Source organism: Brachyistius frenatus, unplaced genomic scaffold (genome assembly GCF_029030835.1).
Source record: "Brachyistius frenatus isolate BFR_SWC_R1_liver_20210118 unplaced genomic scaffold, ASM2903083v1 Contig_26, whole genome shotgun sequence".
NCBI classification, from domain to species: domain Eukaryota; kingdom Metazoa; phylum Chordata; class Actinopteri; family Embiotocidae; genus Brachyistius; species Brachyistius frenatus.
The window spans coordinates 3176758-3197529 of record NW_027210625.1 but is presented as its reverse complement, the minus strand read 5'-3'; the positions used below and the strand labels follow the sequence as shown (position 1 = coordinate 3197529).

The 20772-nt window shown below is 42.7% G+C and overlaps 1 protein-coding gene across 8 annotated transcripts in view; it reads left to right on the top strand.

Annotated features, from left to right (window-relative positions):
- The first annotated feature begins 2473 nt into the window (after positions 1 to 2473).
- LOC138620775 (collagen alpha-1(XVIII) chain-like) overlaps positions 2474 to 20772 on the top strand; it is a 30089-nt gene continuing 11790 nt past the window's right edge. For 3 of the 8 annotated variants that reach the window (XM_069698263.1, XM_069698261.1, XM_069698258.1), the window contains exons 1-2: positions 12601 to 13156; positions 19757 to 20298. In XM_069698263.1, coding sequence (XP_069554364.1) covers positions 12748 to 13156; positions 19757 to 20298 — 951 coding nt within the window. In that variant the 5' untranslated portion in view covers positions 12601 to 12747. Of the gene's footprint in view, positions 2727 to 12600; positions 13157 to 13243; positions 13685 to 19756; positions 20299 to 20772 lie in introns of those variants that run through there. The other 5 variants (XM_069698262.1, XM_069698260.1, XM_069698266.1 and 2 more) reach the window with 5 other exon arrangements.

The following is a 20772-nucleotide window of genomic DNA, read 5'->3' as shown; positions in this document are numbered from 1 at the left end:
TCAGGACTTGTTCTGACAAACCCTGTAACACTTACACTCACTTTCCTTTCTACTCATCAAGCTGTGAAAGCCTAGTCTGAAAGAAAGACTTTGCAGCTTTCTATTTAAAAAAATAATAATTCGAGCACAAATCTGAGCTACCCAAGTCTTTCATTTTATCCATTTTTCTTCAACATTTTGTAATTTGGTGGATCTCTTTTCTCACTTATTTCTAATAATTTAGGTGTTTGTTGGATTTAACAAGTCAAAAGTGAACTAAAGCCACAGTGTCCTTTGAGGGGCTCATGTTGTGCCCTCTAGGTTGCCTCAATATGTGACAGTCTGGAAAGAAGTGACCTCATGTGTGACTAAGTGGAAGAAAATACCCCCATAAGTAAGAAAACGTTTAAATAAAACACCTCAGCATTGGCTCCTTAGTATTTAAATTTGTTTTGGTCATTATTTATCACAATTAAGAGGCCTGTATTAGAGCTAATAGGAGTGGGTTTTTTTGGTTTCCTCGTTTCTACATTTTGGGGTTGTTAGCATGCCACGCCACCAGGGGGCAGTAACATGGTGGTGGGTCACGTCACGCAATCAAGCTGGAATTGGACACAGGCTTTTGGCGTCATTTCAAAGACTATAACACAAAAAATATATTTTAAATATCATTTACCAACAGATAAGTAAACTACAGTCTACAAACTACAACTGCAGGGAAAAGAGGAAGCAAAGCGACGAACGACCCTCTAAAGATACACTTTGCTTTTCATTCACCACCATGTTGGACAAATTAGTCAATTAATCAAGAAAATAATCAGCTAAAATTTGATAATGTAATAATAATGTCTCGTACTTTATACCTATTTGGCATTATTCATTTGAAACTTAAAATAAATACAATATATGCGTCCAAAATGTAAAGGGTCATATGAATGAAAAACTCGAGGACAAGAAGCACATTAACGTTTGATATATTACATATTATATTGCTTCACTGTAATATTGCAGCTGGAAAAGATGGGGATATCTTTAATAACTTTTAAGTTATATTTTGAGGTTTTAATTTAAACATTAAACGCTGTCTCGTAAATATAGAATTTACGTCCAAAATGTGAAGTAAAAACTCATCAAATAGAAGAAGTAAAGGATTATAAGGCCCTGAAATTTGTACCGAAACGTTTAGCTGATTAATCAAGAAAATAATTAGTAGTTGCAGCCCTATACTACTGAAATTGGTTAATAATGAACCCCACTTCAGTAACACATGACTAATAGTCTAATAATGTAAAACACTGTACCAGTCACACGTGTCCCCTTACTTTTCACACCTAAAGTACATTTTTCTTGAATTACATCCTCATATTGAAGACTTTTGACATAGCAGAGTATTTTCTCCTGACGTGTGTCTGTGTTTTTAACTCAGGTGAAGTCTCTGAATATTCCTCCACCACTGATGGGTGGTGGTTCTGGAGCATCTGTCATCGTAAGAAGCCTTTCTCCGGTTGAGGAATGCAGTTGTGAGTCCAGACCGCAGACAGGTGCCACACTGCAGGCCAACATGTCTGAACAAGAGACCCAGTTGAACATATGGAAAACTTTACATCGGACTGCCTTTTAGAGTTTATAGCTCCGTAATCAGAAAATCCCCGCACGGGCATTTACCTTCGGAGAGGACTATGTCACCACAGGCTCCGTTTAGTGGCTGTTCTCACAGGCACATTTAATCATTTCAGGGCCTCCATCCATGTTTCAGGACTGTTGTGTTCTTTAATTTTGTTATTTAGTTTTAGCTCTGCTGGTGTCAGCTGCCACCCAGTAACGTACAGATTAGATATAGTTGGTTTCACGTCTTTTTGGAGCCTTGAGGGGACGTTTGAGAGGGTTCAAACCTCATAAACCTATTTGAAATGTGGTCCTCAGGCCTCAGCTGCAGAGCAAATGAACGGAGTCCTTCTCAAATAGATAGCTGCTTTCAAAATAAAAGCATTTTATTGAAGTCAGAGACTGCACAGGACCAGCGGAGGGATGCCAGAGAGTATTTTATGAATATTAGTCACTAGTCTGCAATGCTAGAAAGTAGCTAAAGAATATCAGCCACTAGCCTGGGGATGCTGGTTGCTGGCCTCCATTATATAACCTACTTTATACGGCAGGTCAAAAGCTCAATCAATAGTATAATATCATTGTTTTTGCATTATTAAACTTAATCTACAAAATAACCAGTTACTAAAATTATCAAATAATATCAGTATAATGTTTGCTTTCAAACCAAGTTGTTGTTGTTTTTTTAACGTTTTTTTTTTTTAATAGCGTTTGTTAGTATCCATAATGAATGTTGGTGGGCAATAACTTTTTTTTTTTTTTTCTTTCTTTACAGAAGAAAGTGTCCGTCAGTGACGCTTTTACTTTGAAAACCTTGCGCTGGAAGCTGATTTCCTCCGGCCTGATACTGGTCGTCTGCGCTCACTGCAGTGCGTAAAGGTGCGCACATCCTCCGCAGGTAGACGGTGTTTGGGTGAAGCTGCCCTCACTAGAGGTTTATTTTTCTCCACCAGCTGCTGACGCTGTCTGCTGGAGATGAAAACAACTCAAAGCGTCTGACAGGATTTAATTTTCTTTCTCTGTCACAAGTGTCAATAAAGACTCTCCAAGGATGCGTGGACGCGACAGGTGGTCGAGGCTGGGCTCTCAGACCTGCATCTTCATGCTGCTGGTGGTCTCGCAGATAAAATCACAGCGGAGAGGTAAGATATGACTTGATTCTTTCTTTATTTAGCAGTTTTCAATGCATGTATTCATTCCTGGGCAGGTTTGTTTTTTTTCTCGTGAAAATGTCTGCAAAACATTTAGAAATACAAAAACACTGCAAAAATAATGTGCAGAAAATACAGTAAAATGTTGTGTAAATGCTGACAAACAGCAGGAATGTCTTTTCAAGCAGCTTGTGGTTAAAATGTAAATGCTGACATTATAATTCAGAGTTTTGCAGACCTGATTAAAGCTTGGTTTTTCAGGCTGGAATGAGGTTGTGGTCGATGTGAATGTCTGGACTTGTTCATAGGGAATTTATGAATAGCTTATGATACTTCACTGTGCCGTCTCTGGGCTTTGTTTGATTTGAAAAAGTGGATTTAAAAGAAGAAAATGTGACGTCCGTGTTGAGCAGATCATGCACTAACCTGAAGTAACTACCTCAGGGGATTTTTTTTTTTTTAAATATTTTTGTGGTCGTTTTCTGCAGTGTTACAGTCGTTGTGCTTCAGGTTTCCTCGCAACCAGAACGTAAGAGCTCCATCACCAGATTGAAAGATATGAAAAGTGACCATGAATGATGAGGTCTCTTTGTTTGTGCTCTCATTGCATTCCTTTGTGGTCATTTTGTTTCTCTTTCAGGACATTTGATGTCTCGGTTAATATTTTGCATCTCTGTTTGGATACGTTGAGCCTTGTAGCCCTTGTTGGATGGACTTTCTAACAAGAAATGTCAAGTGTATTGAAACAGAGGCTCTGGCACCGTGTACCCTCGGGCCTCTCAGCCTGTGCCTGGTTCGTCTTCTCTGTGTGTGTGTGTGTGTGTGTGTGTGTGTGTGTGTGTGTGTGTGTGTGTGCTGCTGTTTTATACAAATATTACATGTTACTACTCATCTCTACTTTTCAATCAATGTTTAATGAAAGATTAGAAGCAGGTTTAAGAGTCCGTGGAGGTTCAATTCAATTCAATTCAATTCAATTCAATTCAATTCAATTCAATTCAATTCAATTCAATTCAATTCAATTCAATTCAATTCAATTCAATTTTACTTCCATAGCGCCAAATCACAACATTGATTATTTCATGGCACTTAACACATTAAAGTCCTTCCAGCAAGACTTTACAATATTATACAGAGATGTGTTGCAGTGCAGTATGGTCAGATTGTGTGTGTGTGTGTGTGTGTGTGTGTGTGTGTGTGTGTGTGTGTGTGTGTGTGTGTGTGTGTGTGTGTGTGTGTGTGTGTGTGTGTGTGTGTGTGTGTGTGTGTGTGTGTGTGTGTGTGTGTGTGTGTGTGTGTGTAGGCTGGTGATTTATAGGCTTCGTCAGTCCCTACCAGAGAAAGACACACTTCATTGTCATCATCATCATTGTAATTGTGCAGACTGCACACGCACACACTCGACACTAAACACACAAACATGATTCAGCCATGCCCACACGTTCATGTAGAGGCAGAGTACTGTATATGTAGAAATACTCAGTAACCCTCTAACAGGAATTCAGGCTTGGTTTTTTTGTGTATTTTCTTCTTTGGTTGAATTTGACGAGTTATTGTCAGCATAGAATAAGAAACTTTTTCTGCATGTGATCATCAACATATCGAACAGTCCGGACTCATTACTGGAAATCTTTTCACTCTGCTGCTTCTATTATCTTAACCTACGCAAATTACACTATTTCAACGTTTCTCCTGTTGCAGTGAGTTTAATGACTGAAAAACATCCACAACAATACGTTCAATTTCATACACGGGGTTGTGATGCTCAGATTGGTGATTTACATGTTGAATTATTCATAAAAACACAACTAAAGTGAGTTTAACGTGATAAATGCAGCAGGTTTGAAAGGGTTTCTGGGAAATGTCAGAAATGTTTACAGTAAGTCTGAAGCAGCTCGTTGGAAAGTGAATCTGCCAAATAAGGAATGTGCAGAGCTCCTTTCAAACAACGAGCATCATAGAAGGACAATTTAATCTCTGACAGTGTCGGAGGATCCGAGGGTGGATTTTTCCCAGAATTTACACCCTCTTTGTTTTCTTTCTCTGCGTTAGGCGCCTCTTAGATTTACTGTAGCTGCGTTTATGTTGCATGTAAGCGCTCTGAGAAAGTATGCCGAAACACAAACAGCAGACGTTTTCCCCTGGGTGGCCAAACGGCCTCTCTGTCATTATATATGATCCTATATTTTATCGAAGCAGACAACAAATGAGGATAATAAAACCCGGTGTACTGCGGCACTAAATTAATAGCTGTAAACATAGATAGCTGAGTGGTGCTCGTTCAGGATGGAAAAGGAAACAGAATCCAAGGCAGCTCATGGGGTAATTAGACCCGAGACAGACTGTTTATTTCTCCTAATTTCAGAGTTTGTTTCCTGAATGCACAGCTGGTCCAGCCTGTCTCAACACGAGGACCATTTCGACCTTCAGAAAAATGCTTGCGCTGCACTTAATGGGGGAATTTGTTCACTGATATTTTCATCTGTTGGCGCCTCGACCTCATTAAATGCGGAACATTTATTATGTTTCTGATGTGGAAACTTCATACGTTTGTTGTATTTAAAGCTGCAGGTTAAAGATACTGAGGTAATAGAGTGGTAAAGGATTCTCATTTGTCAAGTTCAATTTCCCTTCTCGGGATCAATAAAGCAAAAATCCAACATTAAGTGATTACAACTTCTCTAATTTAATCATCTTCTGCCTTTAATATTAAATGCCTTTAATATTTTTTTCCTGTATGGCAGCCAGTGTTTCCCACAAACCTGTGTGGTTAAATCTCAGATTTATGTCATTGAAGCATAACAGATGTTTGTTTATGTTAAAACAGAGCAAGTTATTACTTTAACTGCTTCGGTTTCATTAACGAAAACACATCTCACCACTAATTACAGTGAAATGATGATGACTCTTTCAGGTTTGGGTTTGGATAGAGAACACGTCTGGCTCAGCTGCTTTAGATATAATCTAACGTGACACATTAATATTTCTACTTCAATGTACCGCACTGTGTTTTTACTTTTTCTCTTGTTGTGCTTCTGTGATGTATTAAGAAATGTTTTTACATAGCCACTGAGCATGATGAGGATCTCCTCTTGACTTAGTTTATTGTCATGCTTCTGATGACTTATGTAGACTTACCGTTATGTGTCTTGTATCATCTTGTCATATTTTGTTTCTTTGGACTCATCACATCTCTTCCTCTGCCGTATGCTTTCACAATTTATCCAGACTTTACCTGATAGTTTTTTTTCTCGACTTATCTTAGTGTGACAGATCTTGACTTACCTCGATTTATCATTACTTCCACAGAGATTTTGGCGTGTTATAACTTATCTAGACCGATCATGACTTATCTTATTTTGGTTAATCTTGACTTGTATTTTCCATTAAACCCATAGAAACCGTTTGCTCAGGGCTTCATCGCCCTGAATGTGTTCATCAGTCACATGTTTGTATGTACAGGTTGACTAAACAGCAGCAGTTTGGCTTCTTAAAGCAAACTTCTGGCACTCCTTGTTTTCTACATGGCCTCGAGGACATTTCTCCTCTGAGGTTAACTCCCTATTTTATGTGTAATTACAGCTTTTATTGTATGTGTCTCAAATTGAGCTTTAGATCTGTAACCACTGGAACATCAAAACTCTCTGGAGGAGACTTTAAAAGCCTCAGAGGCAGATGTGGGTGTTTTCTACCTGCTGCCTCCGATTTAGAGGTGACTGTCACACAGCGGAGGTGTGATCTCATGCTGAGGGGCGAGAGGATGTTTTGCTTCCCATCTTCTTCTTTCTGTGCGGCCTTATCTTGACGTGCATCTGGAGCGGCCGCTCAGGAGCTGCTCGGTGTTTCTGCTTTGTTTCCTCAGCTGCAGAGCTGCTGATGATGATGTGGGCTGTGGTTTTCTTCTCCCACCTGCTTTAAGATATAATCAGCAGTTGTCCACAAATAGCATGCATTGATTTCTAATTGTAGGAACTCCTGATGAGAGCTTGGACTTGTGCCATGAAGACGCTGCCGTCTACAGTTTGTTTACATGCGACGCACGTTGCTCATATACCCGAAACTAAAGTTTACACCATGCAAATGCAGTTTTCAAAATTATTAGCAATTTATAAGGTACAAATATGCAAAATCAGAAGTTTGTATTTTTATTAGAACCGAGTGCACTACGTGGAGTCTCACATATCAACCTGAAATTTAGTAACCCCTAAAAAAGAAGTGTGGGAAACAGGAAATGTTAAATTTAGAGCATTTTCTAATTCACATTTAAGTCGACTGGTTCTGCAGGCTGAAAAGGAAATTGTAAACTCAAAAAGACAGCCTGCAGCTACACTTTCCTCCGTGCGCTCCAATGCACAATCACAGTTCATGACACCTCTCACAGAGACGCTTTTTGTTCTCAACAGACGAGACATTAATCATGGATTTATTAACCAGCTCACTCCAGTGACTCCTCTCTGCGTTCCTGTGAGGTGACTCTCGTGGGCAACGTTTCCATTCGGTCAACATGTTTTGCTCGGTGCATCGCAGCGGTCCTGAGAGCGTGGAGGAGGAAGCACCGTTCATCATTTCCACTGCGGTGGTCAAACAGGCCAAGTGCTTGTATCATCCAGAGCGGCTGAACGGCTGCCAGAACAGAGGCCTCGACCTTCCTCAGTCACTCAGTCACATAAATCAGACGCTCGGAGGCTCGTCCTCACTTTGTCTCACTGACGTGCAGAGATTAATGATCCAACTCCACTTCTGACCGTTTGTTGGCTCTGTGCTCCATGTTCATGTCACGTCAGGGAGGAAACAGCCTGATCTTTAACATGTCTTTGTGTGTGTGACAAGTTTGATCTCATTTTATCGGAGTAGGTTTGCTTTTCAACTAAAGCTCAGTGTCTTCAGGAGTAAACAAGTGTGCAATAGCAACTAGTGCAAAGAAATGAAAGAAGTTTGATGGTCGATAATTCAGCTGTGGGGCTGAGCCTAATCCGTATAATGGAGGGAAAACCCTGAAACCTCTGGCCATAATGTCAGTGATGGAGTTGCATCGTCATGTACTGATGCGTGTGTAATTTTCTGCACAGCCATCAGCAGTTATGAGCAGTACTTGCCCTGGAGTCCAGTAGCTGGGCTGCAGGAATTTAAAGCTGCAGAACTGAAGCCTCTGGTTCACGTCCCCTCCGGCTGCAGCTGTAAAAATGTACCTCTGACAGGTGGGACAACCGATAAGATGGTGCCGTTAGAGATTATATGGAGAATCCCGCCCGTTGAATAGGTTTCATGTTTAGCTTGAATCATGTAAAAAGCTCCATAATTGCCTTTAATTTTCTTCTGTCAGTCATTTAGATGCGTCTTCTCACGTATTTTGTGTTTCTCACGTTCAAAAGCAGCCACCAGACTCAACGCCACTCACCCCATTATTTCTCTTTACTGCCGGCTTTCTTCAACAAACGTCCTCATTCAATGATTCTCCAAACAAGGAGTCGACTGTCTTGTCTCCCGTGCTGCTTCGTGAATCCAGCATTGAGGCTGGATGAGGGACTTACCGCGAAGTGTCTCACACCCTCTTGTCTGAAAATGCCCTTCTTTTGTTCTTGCCAAAGACCCACTTCGACATACCACAGGGGAGGAGGAGGAGTGTCATGGGTGTTGATTTCTGGTGAGCTGCCAGAGATGCCCCGCGGGGAACTTTCTTTTATTCTGCTTCTTGGCTTTGAAGAATTTGAGCTATTTGATAAGTGGAGAGTGCAGCAGGTTCGAAGAAGATCTGTGAGGAGTGTCATGGATCTAAAGTTATCGACTGTAGATGCACATGCAAATGCAGATTTCTTACTTGGTTTGAAACGAGAACGGTGCGGAAGATGTTTCTGGTTCTGGTTTCCTGTTCTTCTTCTTTTATGCAACTCCTTAAATGAAATCTAAAAAAAGCACATCCATTGAAGCACTTTTTCAAAAACATTTTGTGTTTTAGTGTCCTACATTGTGTTAAAGTTTGTGGCTGCAGGAAAGTTCTTCAACCGTAGTTTTCAGCTGTATTCAAGGCCCTTTTGAAGATACTTGTTGTAAACAAAAGTACAACACAACATCAATGCGGTTAATTTAGTTTAATAATCTTTCATAATAATAATAGTGGATTTCTGTTTGTCCTTTTCCTTCATTTATGACTGAAGCCAGCGATCAACACATAAACTCAGCCTCTGTTCTGCTGCCATCTGCTGGCTGATTGAAGCACATGGATGCATATGACCAAAACTATGTGGACACCACTAGCTGAAAAGCAGTAATCCTCATGTTTGTCCTTCAGAGCTAATCCGTCTCTGGCAGTGCAGTGCAGTGCTGAAGGGGTTTCTGGTGTTTTCCAGTGGTGTATAAAAATGATTATTGCGGAACTGATGCATTATCTGTTCCTTGATTGCTGTGTTTTATTTAATTAAATATCCATATTTGGGATGGACATACATGTCACCAGCAGATTTATTCCTGCATTTCTATCTTTTCTGCGGCTGCACAGACCACCGGCTTAAATGGCAGAACGCTTTTGGAGAATGCTTCGCCTCTTCCTCTCACATCTTGCTCCTTCTCTTATCTGACATCTTTTATCCAATAAAGAAAGATCCCATATCCCCGCTGGGGTTTATTCAGGCTCAGCAGCCTCAGGGTCTCTGTGTAATTGGTGTATCGTGTTTCTGTCTCACCGTACTCATTTCCCACAGTTCACACGCTCGGGTGTGTTCTTTTAACCAGAGCACACTGGTGAGGGAACACACCTGCTCTTGTGTCGACTCCAGCTGCAGAAAAGGAAGCTGCTGGTGGCGGAGACACAGCGAATTGCTCCAGAAGCAGCTTGTTTTTGTTGAGGCCAACATTTATGCAGGACTTAATATCCAACAGAATGATTAAGTTAAATAAAATATCCATCCTCCTTAAGTTCCTCAGCTTTATTTCGAGACTCTCCACTGGGGTGTGACCCTTACGTTGGAAACCTCTGGACTAAACAAACTTAACCCGCTCTGGCAGCTACACCAATAAAATTCTCTTATATGTTGCTGCGTGAGTCACAGGAGACGTTTTGCTGCAAAACGAGTACTTTTACTTTGATACTTTATGTACTTTTTGCTGTTTGTACTTTTACTTCATTGAGGAATCTGAGTTTAACCACTGCTAATGATGTCTAACTGTTAAAGGAGGAAATATTTCCTGTCACTGGAGCTTTAATGTGCAGCTGCAGTCTTCTTGACGTGACTGTAATTCACTCTGCTGCATGCATATGTACGTACTGTTACATACAGACAGCAGCTGCCTTCAGAAAGTGTCGTCCACTGACTCAGTGCAGCGTGATGCTGCGGTGTGTTTACTTACCCTGCTCGTGGCCCCGTGCAGGTTGGAACAGCTGACAGCTCATAGTGATGAACAGGAAGAGGTAACGTATGTGAGAGAACCTGCAGGGCGATAATGGTGATGTATGGACACATGTGAGGAACATGAACGCCACATCTGGTATCATAATGCTTGAATTTTAAGTGGAGATTTTTTTTTATAAAATCGCACATTTTCTGGGTCTGTTTGTTGCTTAAATCTTCAATAGATATTTTTTTCAACTAGCAGATTCTGATGTTTCTGATGTGTTTGTTGTTAAGAAACCAGTTTACATTCGGTGCTCTGGAGAGAGACCAGAAATCTCACTGCAGAATCAGCTTCACAATGCAAAAAGGAAACAAAGTCAGGATGTCTCTAATTGCTTTTGGTAATTACTGCAAAACTAAAACAGGAGCTCATCTTATCTGTTATTTACAGATTTTATTCATGCTCATTCTTGGTAATAATATGAAAGTACCTTGCTTATACTGGCTCCCTCTGTGGAAAAAAACACATTTGTTTAAAAAGAGGACATCAATTTGAATAAACGTATGTTGCAGCACTACTAGTTTTAGACTAGAAACAGGAGCAAATTGACATGGCCGATTCGTCGATCATAGACTCTTCTATGCATAATTGGCTCTAAATAATAGTATGATGATACTACGTTAGCTCTGCATGAAGCAAGTACAGTGTGAAGCATCCATCTTGATTCATCCGACAGTCTGTTTGTGTTATAAATGTCTCCTCTTGTCCCGTTCATCATCCGTCTGAGAGCATGCAGCACATGTGCTTACAGCAGCAGAGGCGGTGGTACTGTGTGAATGCACAAACGATGCAGCATATCATGCAGCGTGGGCGTGGGAGGTCCGCGGGCTGGAATGTGTAACAGCTGGATGTCTGAGCCTGGCAGATGAGGCGGGCAGCTGAGTGATGGGGGGCACTCTGGGCCGTGCGGAGGAGGAGGCAGGCTGGGAGGCAGGGGAGGGTCCCTCCTGCCCGTCTGTGAGAACCTGGAAGTGGAACATGTTCCGAGGATTTTCTCCGATGAGGCAATGGAGTCGGTCCCGCGGGACGGCAGCTTAAGACATCGATCCGCCCTCCTCCTGCTGCCTCACTCTCTCAGCTGCTGTCTCTCCAGCTGTGTTCACGCTGTTCAATCACGAACCTCCCACAGCACCAGAAAATGTACTTTGTGGTTTACTTTTTTGGTTTTTGTGGTTATCTGAGAAACACAGTAATAAATCAGACAGTTAACAGACCGACCCGTCAGCATTGTGTAATTGAATGCTGCACTTTTGTTGCTGGTAAATGAAACCATCTCTCTGGTGCTGCAGGTCGGTTTTGGTGGCAGCTTCAACGTTCGCTTGATAATCTCACAATGTGGTCTTCGTCTCTCAGCTGCTCTGCTCATTTTTCTTCTTTATTTTATTCCAACAACAACAGCAGCTGAAGAAGTCCTCAAATCCTTTACGTTGGTTTACAGTTTTTCATTGTTAGACCGTTAGTAACTGCGATGGAAATCGTGGAGATGAGGTGAAGAAAGTAGAGGAGACCGATTTGGGTGTCAACGCAGTGATGTTTATTGGCAGCAGCTCGTACGAGGAGAGAGGCCGCAACGTATGGCAATGTCGGGTTGCTTCACCTCTCTGTCTGGACTCTCACACTGGCTCAACTATAGGAACACCTTGTGTTCTTGGCTGAATACAGTGAGGCCGAGAGTCAGACATGATCGACATGTAGCAGGAACAGTTAGTTCCTGGTGTCGGTGTGTTCCTTATGTCATCACTAAACAATAGAATTTCCTTGACAGTAACAATTGGTGAGCTAAATTTTTCCCCTGTCGCTGCTTAAACAGTTACTGTGCATGATTTAGACCCCTGGTTCCCACTCTAGGGGTCAGGCCCCTCCAAAGGGACACAGTCTGAAGTCTGAAGGGTCATGAGATGATTAATGGGAGATGATTATACATATAGAAGTTTAGAGTGGATGTCAAGATTGTTAGAAACCTGTCATGTTTTTTTTAAAAACCTTTACAATTTGAAAAGTAACTTGGAAACTAATTTTATTTGCTTTTAAAGCATTTATTCACTCAAGTGAATTCACTCAAATCACTATAGTAAAGTGAACAAATTGCTCTTCTGTAAATACTTGCTGAGCAAGCATCCTTTGAACTTGAGAGTTGTACTTGTTTTGTAACACATGACAGCTTTGGGTTTTGCACAATATGAACCAAACCTGTTTCTTATATTTATATTATATTTTTCTGGGGATATTTTTGTTCAGGACGGGCGTGTCTGTGTGGTAACAGGAATGTGTGCTCCATGTTGCTGAAGAGGTCTTAGGGGAGCCACTCGTCAAGTCACGCTGGGGAGGAGTTTTAGTGTGTTGGGGCAACTCTAAGTAACCAATGACCTCTATCATCACGTAACAAGCCTGCCTCCACAATTGGGTCCCCCCTCCCCTCCCCTGTCCAGGCAAGAGGGAGTCTGCAGCAGATTTTGCATTGGGAGCTCTGGAGGGAGGGTCTCTGGGCCAGAGCAGTTTTTATGTCTGTGCTTTCATTCAGTGGATGCTCAGTGGCCCTTGAACAGCTTGGATTTAACTGCTGACTGGTTGACAGGTGGCACTTTAGGGAGACAGTGAGAGTATTGTTACAGGAGCCAGCAGCATGTTGAGGGTCCAGACGTGGTTCCTCCTCCTGGTTCTCTGTGCCGGGAGCTTGGAGGCCTGGTTGTGGTTCCCAGGTCCAGAACCAACCACAGAAATCCCGACACAGGCATCGGGAACGACAGGTGCCGCAATGACAGGTGCCGCAACGACAGGTGCCGCCACGACAGGTGCCGCCACGACAGGTGCCGCCACGACAGATGCCACCACGACAGCCAGTGGTGCAAAGATGAGGAAGGAGGAGGAGGAAGATGACAACCTGTCCGGGGTCGGGGAAGTAATCATCGATGTGGCCACAGAAATCCATAAGTTTGACGAGGCATGGAACGCGACCCCAACCACCAGGACTACTAACGGAGGCGTGACGGAAAAAGTGGAGAGCGCTACCCCCAGCGTGACGGGTAATACAGGCAGGTTCAGAGGGGAGGGGGTGGAGGAGGGTTCTCGGGTTGGGGAGTGGGATGGATCAGGGTCCAGGGATGATATGGGGTCAGATGTCAGGGTTGTAGGTGGCCTTTCTGAAGTTAACGGGACTGTTCAGGGTGCTCGGAGTCACATCAGTACGTCTGACCCACCTTGTCTCCCCGTGGCCTCTGATTGGCCCGTTTGCAAGCAGTCAAACCTTTTCATGCTGCCCAACTTTTTTAACCACACGTCTGTGGAGGAGGTGGGGGCGGTCCTACAGGAGTGGGCGTGGCTCACGGGAGCGGGGTGCCACCACAGTGCAGAGTGGTTCCTCTGCCTCCTGCTGGCACCCAGGTGCTCCTCCTCCGCTGCTGCGCCTCTGCACCTGCCCTGTCGCAGCTTCTGCCACGTGCTGCAGGACAGCTGCTGGGCGTTCCTGGACAGTGGGCGTCTCCCGGTGGAGTGTGGCGTCCTGCCCGAGGGAGCGCAGGAGCCGGGGCGGCCTGCGTGTGTGTCAGTTAGTAACTGGAAAGGTAACCGCGGCGGGTTAGAATGTATCCTGTGTGCCGATACATTTTCAATCCGGTCAAGTTTTTTTTTTTTTTCGTGAGTCTGTGTGTGTTTGTTTTGGTGTCCGAGCTCGGATGTCGTTGTTCGTCACATGATTCACGTTGAATATTGTTTTGCATGTTTTTGCCATTTTTAATTTAACTTTGAGTACTTTACTGCTAATTTCACTCCTACCAGGCAACTTGTGGTGCTTTTATTTCCCTAGAGGGAGATAATCAACCTGCAGGGGCTCGAGTTAAGATACACTTCTGCACAGCGGCTGCAGCTATAATCATTGTTTTTGTTGAAAATATAATCCAAAATATAAAAATCGGTGCAGCAGAACCAGAGATATCACCTTATTTTAAGACCTGTATTCTTCTTCCTTGTCAAAAGGTGCCGACGATATCCACAATGCAACTCCACCAACAACAGTTTGTTTTGGAGGTTCAGGTGTTTTATGCTTGCAGCTGCAAATGTAGCAGCAGCAGAGATGAAGAGTGGAGCTGCAAAGGTCCGGTAAACTGAAGTCTTTCATTTTCAATCTTTTCGTCTTCACTCACCTCCTTCTGAAGCCAAGCAAGTCTCTAAACAACTTTTAATCAATGCAAGAGTACTCTCCCAGACTCGTAAACAGACGATGTGCAGATTGATTTGATTGCAACACAACAATAAACTCAGTAATGTTGGGAAAATGTAACTCTGCATATTCAAGTCTCTGCAAGCTGATTTTCCAAAACCTGGGCTGCCTGGAAGAGAGTTTCCATAGATGCAAAGTACAATCTTCAGTTTTTGGGTCAAAACATGCAAAACCACTGATGTTGTCATTGTTGCTGATGTTGTGGCGTCACTTTCTGTTCACTGCACACGTGCAGAGGAGACTCTTTGGCACGATCGCATGACGTCTGAGCTCACGTCGCTGTCACCAGGCTGCATGCCACATTCATGTGATTGTCTTGTTGTCCGCACAGTGCAGCAACGGGAAGCTTACAGGTTCTTTGAAGGTAGTTGCAGCCTTTTTCTTTTCTGTTTTGCAGCCTTTTTTTTTTTTATCGCAGCATTTATTGATGTTGTATTAAGAGAGATTATTGTGAAGGCCAAATTAAAATGAGGTTCATAAATGTTTCAGAATCGCAGAGAATACAAATGTTCTACATAGGTTAAAAGCTTTTCCCTCCGGTTTAAACCATTACGGCATTAAAATGCTCCAGAGACCCGCGTTCAGCCTTTTACTGTCCTCATAAATTTAGCAGCAGGGGTTAACAGAATGAACTCTGCTACATCATAATTGTGCTGGAATATTTAATGTCAATGTTCCAGGTTTAACCCTCTGAACCTCACTGTGGGCTCATTTTTCTCTGCAGCAGCAACAGAAAGCCCTGCAGCTCCCATCATGGCTGGAACCAGGGAGAACTCAGACATGTCCTTTGTGCAATAGAAGTTAGACAGTCAGAAATCAAAAACGTTACATTTTTGCAAACATTTTAGATGAGACATGTAGGATGAAGTAATTTTGATAAAATGTCACTATTTAATCTCAGATGTTTTTCCTTATGGAAGCTTTTGGTGAACGTAATTAGTTCAAGGGTTGTCGGAAATGTGAAAACCCGATGAGCATTTTCATTTTTACAGTTTCTAGCCCTGATAAATGGGCTAGTTTTTAGGGTGAATGTCAGACTTGCGATTGGATAACCTTTAAACTGTCAAGCTGTTTAAGCTGTTTTATCCTGCAGTGGATGTGATGTAGTTTAGTGTTTGATTGTCAGTAAAATGTGGTCAAACTGGCTTTTTAAGTGGGCACTTTTTACACTGTGCTGTCGCATGATGTCCTGCAGTGCAGGATATGAAACATCACTGCATGTCGTTACGCTTTTTTATTGGGTGTAAATTTCCAAACAGCTGCACAATTTTACTTCACACAAAGGCGGGAAAAAAGAGGGAGAAATGGGACGTTTAGTATGTAACCTTATTATTTTTCAGCAGGTGTAGATCATATAAGCATATCATTTAACTTTTTCTCCTTTTATGATTTTAAGGACATCAGGCTACATTTTAACATGAAATTAACAGTAATAGAATCAAATTTCTCTTTTGATGTTGTCTCTACACGCAGCAGAAAATCCCTTCATTGCTCCCTTTTACATCCTACACTTGCATGCCAGTCACACATATCTGTCCCGGGTTATCTCCTCGTCATCATATTTCACCACCTCTGATCAGCTGGTTTGTAGATTTACAGACAAATGGTGTATTAGCTTCCAGAGTCTCCGAATGCCAAACAATCAGGCCATCTGTGGTGAGGAGCGGGGGGGGGGAGGGGAGATGGCATTTATGATTATGGCTGTGGGTGGGAATATGGTCTTCTCCGGAGAAAGAGCGTGGCGATTGTGTGCTCTGTTTGGGAGAAAGGGCAGTGTGTCGCGGTGGGTAACAAAAAAGCCTTGTGACTGCGATGAGACGGAGCATCTCGGAGTCTCTGCTGGGGGTCAGAGGGCATGCCAGTTGCCCAGCCTCTCAAACCAGTAACGCTTGATGGGTGGTAATTGAGCGCTCGGCCGACCATCAGAAGATGAGCAGAGACAGAGAGAGGGACACTGTTCGGGAGATTTTTTTATGTAGCTGGGAATTACCCGCTCTTTAACTCAGAGGGGTGCAGCATTAAGCATTTTATTCAACAGTGTCTAAAAGTGTCTGAGTACTTTCCATTTGCCTGAAATGTATGATCTTTTTTTTTTTCTTAGTGAGTGCTGTCTGCCCTCGATGACCTCTCATCTACTCACCCCCGCTGCATCCTGACATTTATAACTGCCTGATAATAATCAACATAATTTGCTGTCATTAGTAGTCACAGTTATGGGTAAAATAAAGAGAAGGTTGTTTATCGTCACAACAGACCTTTTTCACAGCAGACATTTTGCCTTATTTTATGAGGAAGTGGAATTAGTAGCATTAATGATGGATCAGCTGCATTTAAAGTATAAAACTGTGGCTTTTAAACTAGACTATTTCTGATCCTGATGCTCTAAGAAAAGCTGGGAACAGAAAACATCCATCTGATGTAATCTGACCCGCACTGATCCCACATCAGTCAACTTTAATTGGCTCTCAGCATATTCAAACATGGATTAAGATCTGATCGTGGATCAGAGGCAGACCAAAGGTGTCGCAGCTGTGTCGGCTCCGTTTCGAGCGTTAACCGATGCCCCCTCGGCTCGGCTCGGTGCCGGGAGGGCAGAGCTCCAGCTGGGGCAGCGCTCCATTAACAGTGTGGCTCTCTTGTTGGCTGTGTGAACGGGAGTGTTTGGTATCCGCTTGTTTTAAGATTAAAGAAGCAGATCCTTTGCAGACCATCATTACACAGTAAAATCAGCTTGTTGTTGCAGTGCTTACTTTGCCAAATAAGGCTTGCAGCTCTCAGATGTAGGTAATTTAACCTCTGGTTGAAGCATACTTTAATAATCGCGTAATGCTTTTTATAAGTTAATGCAAAACATAAAAATGATTGAAATTGCCCAATTGTAGAAGGCTGAATTAGGAGCTTTTGTAAATAAGGACATTTCAGGTCAGGTAGAAGAGAATGAGAGTGAAGGCAATTGTAGTTTCCTGGGCTCTTTTGAATTATATTTTCACTTTTCTCTTATTTTTAAAGACCAAACGATGAATAGATTTGTCCCTCTAACTTTGTAATTCAACCTCAGAAGATGTCTGTGTTTGTATTTGCTGCTATAAATTCAAGTTTTCCATGCCTCTCCTCTTTATGTTTCGTCTCCAGGGAGAAGGGAGGCACTCCACACTCCTAAACCTCTGGAGGAGCCCATTAGTTCCACAATAACATTTCAGCATGTTAAAACTGGCGTGTTGTGTCAGCCAGTGTGCTTCATGGTATGAAGAGTCCCTCATGGTCCACTTTCCCATGGATAGCTGACACGCATTTCCTTCCTCCCGCCGTCTGTCCATCTGCCTGTCTCACTGGCAGTGTCTTTTTCTCCACACAGTAAACCTGGCATTGGATTTCTCTGGAGTTACATGTTGGAAAATACAGACATGGCACTCCAGTAATCCTCCATAGCAGAATACATGAGATCATTTTGTATTTGACGATGCCTTCAGGGCTGGAAAACATTGCTGTGTGTTGGTTTGTTACACAATGGGCTCTGTTTAATATTATGTTTTCATGTCAGTGTTAGAAGAGGAAGGTGGCCAAAAGGACATTTTCTACAAAAGTGTATATATTTATTTTACTTATTCCAATTAAAAGAAAAGAGTTCGAAAATATTTTGTAATAATAATAATTATTTAAAATAATGTAACATTATTTTTGCCCAAAAAACATAGTTTCTTAGTTATCAATCTTTTATCATCGAAAAATCGCTACGATTTGAACCCAGAGGCTTTAAAGGAATGGGAGGCTTCACTATTAATGGCCGAAGGGTCTTGTTTGTGGGAGAGCTGTGGTCAGACTACTTCCAGATGTAAAATTGTGTAAAATTAAAACAGGAGTTGGCTTGAGAAAATAGTTTTCAGTAGACAATCGTTGATTAGAAGTAAAATCACATGTTGGTGCAGAAAAGTAGGCAAATTTCTTACTGTCATTTCAATATTTTGCAACAGCTGCAGCAGCTGTGTCGCTGCGAAATGAACCAATAGCAGGTGCCCTCAGTGGGAAGTTGACCACCCTGCCCTGATTGAGCTCCAGTTGGATGAAGTCCCACAGGATCAGGACTTAGCTGTAGCTGCTGTGCAGGTCAAGACAACATAACAGCCACCATTCATGCAGCACAAACTGTATCTATGAGTGGTTTCGCATCTGTTCAAGGTTGTATGCTGCCAGCAGTTGATTATGAGCTGGCTTTCCCACAAATAACTGTATGGCAGCAACATAAGCAGAAGGTTTACAAAGCACTTCAAAGTCCTAAAGCAGAACTAGAAATTTAACCACTTGCAGCCAAAAAAAAAAATCCAATAGGAGTCACAGATAAGCAGCCAATTAATGAAATGTAGCAGTTTAGGCTTATCTCCTGCTTCATATTCAGATGGTACATTTACGAAAGTGTAGCTTGTGAGTGATGATAATGTTTCATTTTGCTGATCTTTGTATGAGTTATGATTTCCTTTCCATTCTTTGCATGAACACTTAAGCTGTTTCAAGACATTCACATCATTTATAAACTTGGAAAACCCCACGACCACCGACCTCTGTGACTCTTTAATGCACAGATTGTACTGTTCGCTCAGCTTCTCTCATGAATCTGCAATGTCGGGCCACAAAGTGTCCGCCGGGCCACAAAGTGTCCGCCGGGCCAAAACTTTTTCTCCCTTGTGATGTCGATTTATGTAATCAACAAACTCAAATAGCCCATTTCCCTTTGGCCTATTTGAGTCTATGGGAACTGAAGTATCAGCAGTTTTTCCATTAATTTGAACCACTCTCTCAGTCTCACAGATACTGTAGCATGAAAAGTCTTATGTCTGTCTATACAGATAGTTTTGGTTTATTTTGTGCCCCCCACCCCCCCTGCCCCCTCCCTCATGGTCCTCTGCACAGTAATCTTTGCTGGATTTAAGATCTGAGGTTTGTTATTTGACCTTCAGGGTCAGCGTGGTTTAGGGTTTGTTGTTCCAGAGCCACTTGTCATGGTTCAGTTGAGTTTGCAGCTCATTTTATTGCAGTTTCTTAACGTGTTGCACCTCCCGCAGCGGTAAACATTTGCATTTTAACACATCCTAACTTCAAAAAGATAACACCATTAAAAAATAACACAAATGTTATTGTTTGAATCTCCCAAAAATGTAGTTTTCACATTTTCCTTTCCAAGGAACTTGCTGATCATTTCTGTGCTTCAACTGCCTTCAAGTGCACCTGATAAGCTTCTTCTTCTCCTCCTTTTTTAGGGGTAATTATGTCTCATTATACAGCTAGTTTTGGGGCAATATTTGTCATGGATGTGCATCAGTTTATGTTTAGAGCAGCACTTGAAGGCAGCCTTTATCAGACTTCCTTTTACAAAGTGTGTCCTGACTTTAAATCTTAATGTCTGGTCTTTCCTCTCTTGCAGAAGAGAGCGGCATCTCTTTGCTCCAGCTGATTGGAGACCCCCCACCAGATGCGATCACCAAGACCTACGGGCCGACGGGGAAGACTGCCTACGTCTTCACCCCCTCGGTGGTGTCGGGCCAGCCGGCTCTGGCCCACGTCCCCAATCCTTTCTACCGCCACTTCTCCCTCCTCTTCCACATCAAGCCCTCCACTAGCGCCGCCTCCGTCCTCTTCTCCATCACAGACGGGCCCCAGAAGCTCATGTACATCGGCGTCAAGCTCAGCGCAGAGCAGTCCGGCCATCAGAAGGTGCAGTTCTTCTATACGGAGCCCGACTCTGAGGCTTCGTATGAGGCGGCCAGTTTTGAAGTGCCGAGCCTGCGGGGCACCTGGAGCCGCTTCTCGCTGTCTGTGTTGGAGGAGCAGGTGACTTTCTACCAGGGCTGCGACTCGGAGCCGAAGGTGGTGAAATTCGAGCGGTCCCCGGATCCCATGGAGATCGACACGGGGGCGGGGATCTTTGTGGGTCATGCAGGAGGAGCAGACGCTGATAAGTTCCAGGTAATCTTGAAGTGGAGCCCTACACAACATTTAGGAGGGAAGTTTGTACTTTTTCCTCCATTACAGTTATCTCACAGAGCTTATAGCTGCAGAAGTTGCCTGAGAATGTATTTACATTGTAAGTTCACAGGTTTTATGTCCTTGAAATTTGGACAAAGGAAGGCTGCATTTAAATCACACAAGATTTGTCAAACTATGATTTTGTTCTGTCTTTAATTGCAGAATCCGAAGATAAAGCTTCTAAAATTAAACTTAATGAAAATTATGATGACAGCAAAACCTCAAAATGTACGAGGTAAAAAGTACCGTTGGTGAACAGAATGAGTCCTCGGACAGATTCTTATTTGTCCATTTCTGAACTACCAAGAGTCCTTTTTGTTTTGCACACTAGCTTTTGGAAGAGGGGTCTGTTTTCTGACCATAAACTCCAGGGTACCAGCAGAGAGGAAATGCTAAAGAGATGTCTCACAGTTC